The 13,095-nt window shown below is 41.0% G+C and overlaps 2 protein-coding genes across 5 annotated transcripts; one reads left to right on the forward strand and one right to left on the reverse strand.

Moving 5' to 3' along the window:
- Positions 1-1,766: 1,766 nt before the first annotated feature.
- On the reverse strand, positions 1,767-4,710 carry LOC129583028 (uncharacterized). 4 transcript variants are annotated; one of them, XM_055474878.1, is made up of 8 exons: positions 4,533-4,710; positions 4,297-4,396; positions 4,020-4,134; positions 3,507-3,684; positions 3,192-3,275; positions 2,990-3,111; positions 2,500-2,615; positions 1,767-2,311 (listed from the first exon to the last, which is right to left on the reverse strand). In XM_055474878.1, the coding sequence occupies exons 2-8, from the start codon at positions 4,344-4,346 to the stop codon at positions 1,987-1,989; spliced, it is 990 nt and encodes a 329-aa protein (XP_055330853.1). In that variant the 5' UTR covers positions 4,347-4,396; positions 4,533-4,710; the 3' UTR covers positions 1,767-1,986. The 4 variants fall into 4 exon arrangements, with proteins under 4 accessions (XP_055330853.1, XP_055330938.1, XP_055330805.1 ...); XM_055474963.1 differs by having other exon boundaries at positions 4,319-4,396; positions 4,533-4,708; XM_055474830.1 differs by having other exon boundaries at positions 4,297-4,710.
- Positions 4,711-4,873: 163 nt separating this feature from the next.
- Positions 4,874-8,881, forward strand: LOC129582964 (26S proteasome regulatory subunit 6B-like). Its single transcript, XM_055474639.1, has 8 exons — positions 4,874-5,078; positions 5,146-5,241; positions 5,654-5,840; positions 6,204-6,350; positions 7,136-7,339; positions 7,725-7,969; positions 8,298-8,522; positions 8,680-8,881. The coding sequence occupies exons 1-8, from the start codon at positions 5,031-5,033 to the stop codon at positions 8,791-8,793; spliced, it is 1,266 nt and encodes a 421-aa protein (XP_055330614.1). The 5' UTR covers positions 4,874-5,030; the 3' UTR covers positions 8,794-8,881.
- Positions 8,882-13,095: the final 4,214 nt, after the last annotated feature.

The following is a 13,095-nucleotide window of genomic DNA, read 5'->3' on the forward strand; positions in this document are numbered from 1 at the left end:
TGTAGCTTAGTCAAGGTAGTTCGCTACGTTGCGCCACATCTGAACGGAAGTGCATAGTCCAACCCCGCTCGACATCAATCAATAAAACTCAGATTGCTCATTGGCTGTTGCGGAATGAATGGATGACTCGTGTAGCGCTTCGTCTGACGGCGGTCACGTTTGTGGTTGGCCGTAAGTACAGTAGCGTCTCAAATCTCGCCACTCGCCAGTACTGCATTTTATTTTTACCGATTTTCAAACCTCATTTCGTAACAAGTAAACTGCATCATTGTATGTATGGGGTTGCATAACTAATTTTAAAAGTTACTAACGTGCCTGAATATTTCTGATCCTATTTCATTTTGTTATTGTCTCTTGAGAAGTTGATTCACACCTGTGCGCTTTATCCAGTACGAGTACTATCCGAGTAGTCTACTTATAGTACTAATAATTATCGTTAATTAAAATTTACCGGAAACCGATGGTGTGTGATTGTCATTTCGGTTTCCGGCTTCAAAATTTTAACCAAACCATTTTCGGAACTTTACAGCTAATTCCAGTGGCGTACTACAAAGTAGCTGTAGGTATCAACATGAAAACTAACCGTAAGCACGGTAGTTTCTTGTACTTACTGTCGTATGATCTTATTGGCTATTGCTTATTGCCAATTTTACGGCCCAAATAGAGCCGCTTAACAATGCTTCAGTGGGTTAATGAGCGCTTTTCAATGAGGCAATAAATAAGCGATGTCGATGACAATATCGATAAACGATAAATCCATCTAGCGACCATCCTTATCGAAATTTTACGAAAAGCATGATTGCCGCTGACTCTCTTCGTATATAGTATATATCTATATATAAGGGCGTTCCGCTTTATGTTTTTAGAATTAACAAAGCCACAACACAAGTAATTCTAGTCGTAAGAAATTCTGCTTTTGAAGCACGGCATAACATATTTTTTTCGGGACGTCTGCTGAACTTAAATTGTACATGTACTTCTATGTACAGATAGTTCTTTAAAATATAGATATCAATGCTAAATTACGACTTCGGCAAAAATTCATTGATAGTTAATACTGACAAGTGAGAGCAATGCCGGGTTAAACTATAGGTTGGAGTACGTGCCAGAAATTAGCTATCAAATAACGTATTTCACATTTCTTTTCCCTGTTGAAAGGTCATTCGGGCAACAGTCTTGGGAAATATTAAATGGATATTGCCATTAAATGAGTATTGTACAGTGTACAGTACTGTGTACAATACAGTACTGTGTACAGCACTATGTGCTGTAGTTTAAGTTTATTATGTTTATATAGTAAACTTCTTATGATTAGATTAATTTCTTAAGCTTGTCAAGCATTCAACAGATGGCGGAACCATTAGAGCAGAACGTAAAATAGCTATAAAAATAACAAACAAACGGGAGTACTGTTGGCATTGGTCGACAGGAAATCAAGCATGACATCTGTACAGCAATCATATTGCGCGATATGCCGTAGTTTATAAACACCCTGCATCTGCCTACTTGTGCTGTATTTTCATGGGACTGCATTTTATTTTTATCACAGTAGCATTGCAAGTACGAGTACAGATATATCTGTTTGACTGTTTCAATCATATTATTTTAAAAGTTTTACCAACTAATCTATCAAATTTGATCTTGATAAATGATGCTATATATGTAATCATGTACTTACTCTTCCGGTTACTATAGAGTAGTTATTACTGCAGTAAGTACAGCTATGAATTGCGATTGTATAATGACTGCGATAAATAACGTGACGGCAAATTTGTAAATATGAAATAAGACCACATGCATAGTTCTGCGCATTTCCGTCAGCATTTCATCGTACAAAAGGAGAACCAACCGAATAAAAACAGCCAAACCCTTTTTTGATATTGGTTCGTTTATGGAGCACTATTGTTGTACAAACCCGATACGGCAGCCAGATAATAGATTTGTCCAATTAAATACAGTCATAAACCGCAAAACACTGAACTCCCATCACATAGTCAAATATTCCTTTTTGAACGCACAAATAATCAACTGGCTCCCAGTCAGCTGCGTGTTGAGCGGCAAGGCCAATGCCTCTAGTCGCTCCGTTGGAACAGGAACAATCCGCACCCAGGGACACCATGAGAAATGCTCACCCTGGCAGTCGAAACGAAACTGGCCTTCGGGACCGGCCGAGAACAGATCGGGATGGAATCCTTCTTCTTCGTTAGCCTCCAATATTGCTAGTCGTTCCAGGGGACAGAAACCGGCGCAACTGACGCGCTTATCACACTCCCGGCACGCCAGCAACGGGGGTGTCCCGCGCGCTTCCTCGCTACAAATAACGCGACGCGATATTAGCTTATCAACTGGAAATTTCGTGCAATGCAGTCCCATAGCTGATACCTGAGAGTGATCTAAATAACGATCATATTCTGTTTTAATTCTGTAGCTGACTTCTAAGACCAAATCAATTCTAAAGGCTTCCATTTCTGTAAATAAATATCCACAATATTTCCTTACTCTGCAAGCCATCCAAAAAGAGCCAGGTAAGCAGCCGCCAGGAGAACAGAAAATTCATACTCCTTGCCGAGAAGTTTCAAGACCGCTTTCTGTAGGATTTCTTCCGGTAACAGTTTCTACAAAAATGATGAACCGCGTTATACGCTGCAAAGAATGCAAATGTACATCCACAACTGTTATCCATAATACTGAAAACCGATATTCTTATCGTAAGTGTCCGTAAATAATCAGTAAATACTTATCCGTTAAAAAGCTATAAAATATGTGCAAAAATGGTTCAAATTTAGTGCAAGGCTGTAAATAGCACTCACAGAGTAAAACCTACAGAAACTGTAACTGCAAACAAAACTGCAGTGAACGGTGTCTGCATCATCGAAAGCAGTACACTCAACTACCAGCATGTAATCACAACATTTACTTATTTCTTAAACAATTTTTCGCTGAAAAACGCCTTAGTTATACACACAACAAAATATTTACTGACACTCACATGATAGTCTTTGGCGATGACTGGCAACTTTCCACCACACTCCACGAGCGATCGCAGCCGTTTCTCAAACATTTCCCGGAATGACTTGAAGGAGAAGAGGACAAACTGGTTCACTTCGGACTCTACTCACACACACGAAGGATCAGTATAAACTATAAAACCTCTGTCCACAGTGAACAGCACAGGAAAAACAAATCCCAACCTCGTGGCAGAACTGGACGCCTGCATAGCATATCATGTCCAGAATCCACTATCTGTTGCCGGAAGTCATCCGTAATTTTAGTCCCTAATCAACCACAATAAGCAACAAGTGAACAAACACTTAGCGACGCGGTCAACCACACAAACTCCCAACTTCTCAGGTTTATTTATCCATAAGAAAGGTAGTGATGAACAGTTAGTATCGCTCATGCATTAAAATTCACCGATCGCCATTTGTAATAATTACAGCCTTCAATAAGCAGGTTATTTTGCTTTTAGGTACTTTTTTAAAATAAAAAATAATTAATCTTCTTACGCATCGTCTGGTCGACGGGTGAGACACCAGTGAAGATCTCTTTGTAGGAGTACGCATCGAAGAAGCACGTCCGTTGGCAGTGTGTGCAGCGGACAATGCCCGGCTGGTAAAATTCCCATCCCTGCAGCGCTAATTCAACGGGAGTCAGCGGCCACGGCAATTCACTGTCGTTCCTACTCTGCAACGACGACAGCGCTTGATACAACACATCACAGGGTAAAGTTTGGGGAAAAATGTCAACCACGCATACTGTCGTAATTCAGTCAACAAAAGCATACACGGATACAAAAATATCTCACAAGAAAATCGACGAATTCATGAGCAAATTAAAAATTCGCTACCAGTCCTACCACGTATGAGAAAAGTCGAAACAATTTTATCAGTGTCAGAAACAAATGGTAAGAACCCAAGTCAACGTTCACACAGACAGCCCTCGTACGGTCAAGCAACGAATTCTCGTGGACAAATTTAGACTGACTGACTACCTGGTATGAAAATGTATAATATATTTACCGTGTAAGTGCGGAGAATTCTGCGATATTCATCCACCGCCAAACGTTTTTCGATCTCTTCCATTTTCTCCAGTTTCTGTTGAAGCATTTCCCGGGAAGGAACAGCTAACTCTCCTCTGCGAAAACGAAGAAAGTAGTATCTATAAATTACGAAGGAAAAAGCCTCGCAAGGGAACAAGTTAGACACCATCGGGACCATCCAGACGACATGTTTTCCAAAAACATGCAGTCAGTCTACAACTACTTCGGTTCGAAACTTCGTACAATAGGTAACTCACAGGCTGTCAAAAATTTGCATACCGACGCTTTTTCTGACGCTCTTCAACATGTTTCTGCCAAATGGTGCGTAGCTGATTCGAGGGCCGCACACGTTTTGCCCTGAAAACACCTGGATTTCTCGGTCGAGTTCTCTGGTCCGCCATAACAGATCACAACAACCGAGTGACTGAGCACGCGAACCGACACAAATTGCAGTTCGTACAAATAGGAAATCCTACTCGTAAATCGTACGTACAGTAATGTGAAAAGCCTCGGGAGAAGAGTAAATGAGAAAAGCCTCGGGATGAGAAAAGTGAAAATAGAAAAACTAAAAAATTTATAAAAGACTAAAGTCACTAAACTACTAAAGAGCAAGAAAAGCACAAAGGCAACGAATCCTCTCCAGACGGCAGTCAGATGTACAAAAAGTAAGTTCCATTTCCAACATACGTATGTCGCTTCAAGTGCAAAAAGACTGCTTCCAGCATCCGCCCAGATTTCTGCAATGGAATTTGAAATTCCACGCAGTTACCAAATCCATCACGATGGAAATGGATTTCCCATTCGACACCTTCACGACTGCATGAGATCTGCACTTTTCCGAAAGTTTGGATTTTTATTTTTTGACTTCGCTTTGGAATTTGAAGGATAGTTTTTTGGATCAGTGGTCGAGGTTGACGTTAACACTTAATAGTATTGATTAAGAATTTAAAGGAAGTCAACCTAGGCAAATAGCCATCGTTAACCGGGAACCATGGAAGAGCTGCAGAACATTGCTTCCCCCGAAGAACCATTTATGAAGGTTAGGCATTTATGCTGCTGCTATATGAATGATTGTTGCCAGAATCTTAAGGATCGTCCGTTTGCAGGCTGATGAACAGTTCGACATGTATGCGCAGAACCAGTTTCCCGATATCGGGGACCTCACTAAACTGGATACGGAAGATCTCTACGTTCGCTACAAGGTACGCACTACTGACTAGTGACACAATCATATGCACTACGCTTCAGAATAAATATTGCCAGTGGATCAGGTTCTGACAAGTATACAGTATATCCGAATTCGGATCTCTTCAAATGGAAATTCACGAGCTGGTTGCTAATTTGTTAGCGAACTAAATAGTTTTCATTACTGCTTAATTTTCGGACTGTACTTATAGTCACTATAAATTTGTTGGCATAATAAAGATATTCGTGTATGTGAAAAGTTGTATCAGTTTTATGGTGTGTACGTTTTCTAAGCATTTTCCTTTTGCTGTTACAGACACTGGGAATTTTTCGTTGAAAATTCTTTTCGTTTCTTTATATGTTTCGGAAGTTTAAACCGTTAAGTTGATTGACTCGTAAAGTCACTCGCTCCCTGTTTTCTATTTGCAGAAGCTGGAGCAGCAGCTGGACTTTCTCAATGTCCAGGAGGATTACATTAAGGATGAGCAGCGCAATCTGAAGAACGAGTACAGACACGCGCAGGAGGAAGTGAAGCGTATTCAGAGCGTCCCGCTGGTCATCGGCCAGTTCCTGGAAGCGATTGATCAGAATACGGGAATCGTTGGCTCGACAACAGGTTTGACATATGCTTATTTGTAAGCTGGCAGAGAATACTTCAGCTGCTTTCGTTGTCTGCAAAAGTTGCTTTTGGTGTGGTTATAAAAAACAAATTACGTTGTCAAGTTTGGTAGTCTCTGCTTTGCCTAACCCATTGCGAAGCGAAGATATTCATTCTAACATTTGCTTATTTTCGCGTTCTTTGCCTATTTGTGAATTGTAATTATTGTACACCCGAAACTTGATAGTCTGTTCCCCAGTCCTCCACCCATTATGACAAACGCACTAAAAAACTAAACTCCGGAAATTTCGCCTTTTTTCGTTGCTAATTGTTTTGTTGTTTGTGTTGAATATGTATACTTCTACAGTAAATTATTTGCAGGTTCGAATTATTATGTGCGCATCCTTTCGACGTTGGATCGTGAGCAGCTGAAGCCGAGCTCATCGGTGGCATTGCATAAGCACAGTAATGCTCTGGTGGATATTCTGCCGCCGGAAGCTGACAGCAGCATCAACATGCTGCGTCCCGGTAAGATAACCGGACTGGCTGTAACCCCTTCTGTTTCTCTGATGCTGGCTTTAGCTTTTGGGATTACAGTAAAACCTGCGTACATTGAACACCTGCGGCTCCAAATTTTTCGTTCAATGTAGACGCCTGTTCAATGTACAGAACAGCTCCCCCCAGGGGGCCGCCCCTGGGAGCAGTGGTTCTGCACAGTAAAGCTGCTCCAGAGGGCGAGCAGGCGCCGCCTCAAGGGCGACAGCACCGTTATCCAGCCTTTTGTACGCTAACAAATCAAAAATCGTGTTTGTTAAAGTTGCAACAAGCGAATAGCTAGTGAACTTTAGTCCGTAAAGCGCATTTTTTTGTGTTGTTTCGCTCCCGAAACTAGATTTCCGGCCCTTTGTTCATTTTCAAAAGGGCTAAATATTAGTAAATAATTAGATCCTTTCCAGCTCGTTTGTTCAATGTTCACTTTAGAGAGCTGTTCAATATACGCGGGGTCCCCCTGTGTTATAGTCTACGAGACGCGCCGGTTCCGTAATGACCGTTCAATGTACACCAGTGTTCAATTTACACGAGTGTTCAAAGTCACAGGTTTTAATATATAAATTTAATTTGCAAATGTTTGCAGTTTAAACGAAAAATTGAATTACACGATTTTGTTGTTAACGTCTGTTTTTTTTTGTTATTCATAATGTTATACAGCTGTACGTTGTCGTTGCTTCGTATGGTGTTTGATTTCGATTGTCGATAACTATGAGATGCATCGTGCAGCTCACTGATTTGAATGCGTTCTTGCTTTGCTTCAGATGAGAAACCGGATGTGGGATATGGTGACATTGGTGGTTTGGATCAGCAGAAGCAGGAAGTACGAGAAGCCGTGGAATTGCCGTTGACGCATTTCGAATTGTACCAGCAGATCGGTATTGATCCGCCCCGCGGAGTTCTCCTCTACGGGCCACCCGGATGCGGCAAGACCATGTTGGCCAAAGCTGTTGCCCATCACACCACCGGTACGTTTTTGACGGTATTTTTGGGAATAAAACTTCAGATGGTGGCAGTAGTTTCGGCTTTCAGTTAACAGTGCAATCAGCGCATTACGTTTTTAACATCCCATCGAAACTCGGTGTTTTCCGAAAACAGTGCTCCTGTTACAGTTGCGTAAAAATTTCTCGGGTCGAGTAATGTGTAGATATCACGAAAAGTCAAAACAATTCGTAATAAATGCATCGAAATGCATACACCATTTTTGTTTGAGCTTCGATGTTCTCGTACTGTTGTAAATGTAATGATCATGCGTAGACTTTAATTTGACTGGAAATACATCGAAATGTACATCAAGATTCAGCGAAGCATGTGCTGTACAAATTGACCAACGCTCGCGATCCTTTTTTGTAGCGTCGTTTATCCGTGTGGTGGGATCGGAGTTCGTCCAGAAATATCTCGGTGAGGGTCCGCGTATGGTGCGCGATGTCTTCCGTCTGGCTAAAGAAAATTCTCCGGCTATTATTTTTATTGATGAAATTGACGCCATTGCCACGAAGCGTTTTGATGCACAAACCGGAGCCGATCGCGAAGTGCAGCGTATATTACTTGAGCTGCTAAATCAAATGGACGGATTCGACCAGACAACCAACGTTAAGGTATAAAAATACGGCTCTAGAGAAAATGAATTTTTACTGGGTGAGAAATAAACAATTAATCATGGAACATGCGGCGGTTTTAAAAATTACTCGCATTTCAAAATTAGTATAGTGTGTTTTATAAAACTGCGATGTGTTTACTTGAAAAACACATATTCCTGTTTGGCCGTTATCGATTTATTTATATTTTGATAGCTCGTATTTGATCCCTAGCCTTTGACTGGTAATTTTGTAGTTTTTGTTTTAGTAGATTTTTTCCTGGAGTAATCGTTCGTTGTCTGTAGATTTATTTTTCCTCTGAATAAAATATATTATCCTTATTGCAAAGGTAATAATGGCGACCAATCGTGCGGACACTTTGGATCCGGCACTCCTGCGTCCTGGTCGTCTGGATCGGAAGATCGAATTCCCTCTGCCGGATCGACGGCAAAAGCGTCTAATTTTCGCCACGATTACCAATGGAATGAATTTGGCTGATGAAGTGGATTTGGAGGATTATGTATCACGGCCAGATAAGATATCCGGAGCGGATATTAACGCCATTTGTCAAGATGTAAGTGCAGTTTTACCTCTTGCATTTAACCGAGTTTTGTTTTATTCCGGTTATGGCGTTTGTGCGTCTATGCCTGTACTCAGAAGAAATGGATCTCTGGGAAACATACTTGGTTTCATGTTTTGATTATAAACATGTTTTCTTTGTTTTTCCACAGGCGGGCATGAATGCTTTGCGTGAGAACCGGTATATTGTGCTGGCCAAGGATTTCGAAAAGGCTTATAAGAACGCCATTAAGAAGGACGAATCTGAAATGGAATTCTACAAGTGATGTTGCTACTCGTTTTTTTCTCGGTTTTTTTACCTTTGTGTAACTTATCGCATAGCTCTGTTTGTGTCTTGGTAAAGTCATGTTGTGAGGGTTTCGCATTGTCCTTTAATTAAAGTAGAATAAAAAAAACGCTCAGTAATCAGTGAGCGATCAGAAAATATGCACCGTTTACGTGGGTTTTAACAACTTTTGGTACTGTTATCGCTTTTGCTAATTTTCGATATCCACAGATTTGCCCTCCAAATAATGTTGCCGTTTACAAGATCGTTTACAATGCCATTATATTTTTGCTTTTATTGCATGTCACTCACATACTTACGTTTGTGGACGTGATTCTCAAGGCGGGTGTACGAGTATTTTAGCCAAGAGTATTTTAACCTAAGTAATAGTAGCAAAGGGCAATGGTGCAAAAGGGCGGTTGGAACTCGCGCGCTTAATGGAAATCTTACTGAATACAAAGGTCGTGTAGCTAAACGTTTTCGAGTGCCGATGTTGAGGTTCAAGGTGCAGTAATCTTTCAGTTAAGCTATTTTGGGGCTTGCGGTTTTATCTGTAAATTGTCGCTTACTCTGTACTGTTGTTGTACAGGTACAGTGCTATTAAAATATCTATAACTTGAATTAAAACACAGAGTAATTCAGCATCTACTTGTAGATGGCAGGTCCCACGCTTGCTCTATAAAGATTTTAATCTTCAATTATGTTGTCAACTCAAAATCAACCTGAAACAGGCATCCCTGAGAAAGCGGTACTTGGATGTGGTGGCTGTACTACAGAACCAACCAGAAAATAGTAAACACTATTAGTTAATTAATAATAATTACCTGTTACTACTCAGTGGCAGTACTCACGTCTCACACATAGATAGTTAAATGCGTAATACTGGAGTGAAAGCTTCTACATTAATACGCGCATAATTTATTGCTAAAAACAAGGGATTTCTACAAGGGTGAAACATGATTTTATTTCCGACCACATTTTGCTTCGTCGTGCTGTCCTCGATCATACTCACAGCCACAGGTGAGCAATGGGAGCCGCATGTTTTGTAATCTTTTATGCCACCTATAAAGTACGAATATAATTAAGTATGTACACCTTGTCGTGCTACTTGATTCTCATAACCGTTGTGCAAATAATAGTGCAGGAACGATATTTAATTGCCCATAAAGAAAAACCGCTGCTCGGACTACAAACTGAATCTTTTTCCGTTGCTTTGAGAAGCGGTTGTATCCAAATCAAAGTTACATAACGTCAGATTTAAAATTGAGTCTTGTCAGGGTGGTTTCATAAGTTCAGCAGTAGTCAGCGAAGTAACTCTCCCCACCCGAAAACGTTGAAACTGCACTAGGAGAAGAATTAACAGGTGAAACAAATCTGAGCAATCTCAAATTTGATAACTCTTAGTACATTTTGAGAAAGTATTTCACGTTATTTTCAAGCCAAATAATCGATGCAGTTGCTTGAAATATTGTTTTCAAAACTGTTCTTTAAATGACACTTCAAATTTGGGATAACGAAGACTATATAAGGTAGAGATGCAAATATTAAGTGAGGTAAGTGAGAACAAGTAAGTGCGGCATACTTTAAAATCAGTATTGTTACGATCATATTCCTTCCAGGTAGCTGAACACAAGTGCGGTCCGCATCTGAACACATGTAGAACTGGAAGGGTATCTGCTAATTTTTTTGTACAGAAGAGCGGATTAAAAATTGGGATTGAGTCCGCGTAGAGGCAGACGTGAGCTCATACAGTGCACAAAATGAGTTGTAGTAGTGCTCCGTCAGGAGCACAGCGGATATGTAGTGTAAATGTGTCGCTACTACCTGAAGTTTTAAAGTCAGCTGCAGCTTAGACATGAGCGTGTTGCTACTCACAACATGGTAATTAAGCGATCTGGAATCCCACGAGAGAAGTCTACATTCAAAGTACAATTTGCCTTTGCGATTTTTTTATGGGTTGACTAATTATACAATAATAATAAATGAAATAATAACATAAAATAACATCATTAAGTAACAGAAATAATAATATTATTAAGTGCAATAAATACGGTACTACTTACAGCGATACATAAATACAGTACTGCACTACTTTAGGCCTTAGGGTAGCAGTTTTGGATGTACAAGTAAACGTAAAAGTTCTGTAAGCGTAACTGTACAAGTTTTACGAAAACATATTCGGCTGTAGTTAAAAAGCCGCAAAAAAATAATTCTCGTAAGATCTAAAGCTGTTTTATCCATTTCCGTGATGCAGCGGCGGCAGCGGCACCGTCAACTGCATTACTTTACATCACCGATTTGTGTCGTGGTAATGCTACAAGAGCCAATGCAGCACATATATATGGGACTGGAGGTCACCCGTGGTGCAAGATTTTTCCTTCCATCTGAAGAGGGAAAATTTCCACCCTTTTCTTTCGGGAATTATTTTTGGGAAAAAGTAAAACGTTCCAGCGGAAAATCTTGGGCCGCCATGAAATCGTTGTTTACAGCACCTCGGTGTCGGTGGAGGCGATCGAGAAGGTGCTAGGAGAGGTCTGGAAGCGTACTCATTGTAAATACTAATTGCCGCCTAATTATCACTCCCGACACGCTCACGCTTTTGGGACGTAATCACATAAGTACCTCGTATATTCGATGACATCATTAACATGCACCAGTAATCATATATGCATATTCGATAAACAAGTGAAACTACAGTATTTCATATTTCAGTAAACCAACGGTTGAACTACCTTGGGGAAGGGATCTGCATTGTTCGCCTCGATGATTTCGGACTTATATCTCCCGCTGGGTAATAATGAGATTTCAAAATGATCAGTGTGTGTGTATGTATGTGTGACCTTTGGCAATAATTTTTTAGTGAGCCATTAACCAAGATCTCGTACATCGTCTACTTTGACACGCTCTACCGGTCGAATGATGGTATGGGATATACCATCTTTCGTGCACACCGTACCACTGCAGTAGCCGCTTTAACACCGCCGTCCATCGAAGCCTTTGCTGAAAAATTGTCCAGCATCGGTGTAGTCCTGTACAGTGGCGTGATTATTCCCGAGAAGTATATTTTCCTTGAGTCGAAAGATTTGAGCACTAATGGTCTGCAGGCGGCTGTAAGCAGCATAATCACGTCGAAGCGATCCACGCAGTGCGCCACCGGTGACCTTAGTCTGCGAATTAGCCGCGCGGAAATGTTTTACGTTCGTTCGGACACCAGTCCGCTACCGTTCCGCCTGTAAATCGTGTGGCACATACCGTAAACTTTTTGTAGCGGGTATACATTGGTTTTTCGTATTTTCTAGGGAGAACTTCGCTTTAGCCTTTTTTTCCGCCAATATGAGTGGCGCACATTTTCTGGGGCATGTGCGAGATTCTGCCAGTCTTCCATCATTATTTACTCCATGGCAGTCACATTTGGAATATGCCGCCTTTAATTTCGTTATGGAACCGTTGCTGCTGGTGGCGCCGTTTTTCTTCAAACCGGTATACAGTGTCGCACCCATTAATGTCCAGTACACCACATACATTCAGGATTATCTTACCACGCGTCTTGACAAAACTTTGGGTAAACTGTTTTTAAAAGCCTTTTTATGCCATTAACTAAATGTAGGTTCGTCAAAAACTGTTGAATAGAAAGCCTCAATTACTGGTTCGTTTTAGAGTACTAAGAGTCAAATGCCTCATTCCAAATATTTGTGTCCATATAGGTCTAAAATACTCTAAATACGACGAACGCCTTCAAAGTCACCTTGTGGTTCAATTGTACCATTAACGGTACGCAGCCGCAGGTGGCCATCCAAACACTGCTTCCACACGAGCCAAAAGATTCCCGCAGCGACCACATGTTCTACTATCTGGATCCCCGTCTTAGCTATGTCAAGCAAATCTTCGAACGACTTTCGCAAATTCCCATCGACATGACCAAGTGGGAGTTGTACCATCGCGGTGATCCTGCCGAGATTCGTTTGACCTTTGACGTACATAGCGCTCCTCCTTCGACTCCGGAAGACTTTGAGAATATTACTCTGTATTTATGCCCCGAGCAACAGCAAACACTGGTACGTTTACGCGGGTTTAGTACGAGTATAACATCAGTTAGCTAACCGCTGATATCGTCGGACCAAGGAGTAGATCTACAGACTACATGTGTAAAAACACTACCAGTTCTAAAATATAGTTATACTCTTCGAAGTACGCAGATTTCGTAACAGTCGGAGATCCGCTTTGGCGTTTACGCTGTGTTAGGCGAGATTCGCTGCGGGTCGTTCTTTTTTATTTAACAGATACCCATGCGACCATGCCATGC

This window comes from Paramacrobiotus metropolitanus, unplaced genomic scaffold (genome assembly GCF_019649055.1).
Source record: "Paramacrobiotus metropolitanus isolate TYO unplaced genomic scaffold, Prichtersi_v1.0 Parri_scaffold0000001, whole genome shotgun sequence".
Taxonomy (NCBI): domain Eukaryota; kingdom Metazoa; phylum Tardigrada; class Eutardigrada; order Parachela; family Macrobiotidae; genus Paramacrobiotus; species Paramacrobiotus metropolitanus.

Excerpts from the sequence above, each read along its gene's own strand:
- LOC129583028 (XM_055474755.1), bottom strand. The coding sequence starts at position 4,440 with ATGGCGGACCAGAGAACTCGACCGAGAAATCCAGGTGTTTTCAGGGCA. Across the intron at positions 4,135-4,318 it reads GAGCGTCAGAAAAAGCGTCG|AGGAGAGTTAGCTGTTCCTT; the intron begins GTATGCAAATTT and ends TCGTTTTCGCAG. Across the intron at positions 2,312-2,499 it reads CTTTTTGGATGGCTTGCAGA|CGAGGAAGCGCGCGGGACAC; the intron begins GTAAGGAAATAT and ends CGTTATTTGTAG.
- LOC129582964 (XM_055474639.1), top strand. The coding sequence starts at position 5,031 with ATGGAAGAGCTGCAGAACATTGCTTCCCCCGAAGAACCATTTATGAAG. Across the intron at positions 7,340-7,724 it reads TGTTGCCCATCACACCACCG|CGTCGTTTATCCGTGTGGTG; the intron begins GTACGTTTTTGA and ends CCTTTTTTGTAG. Across the intron at positions 7,970-8,297 it reads ACCAGACAACCAACGTTAAG|GTAATAATGGCGACCAATCG; the intron begins GTATAAAAATAC and ends CTTATTGCAAAG.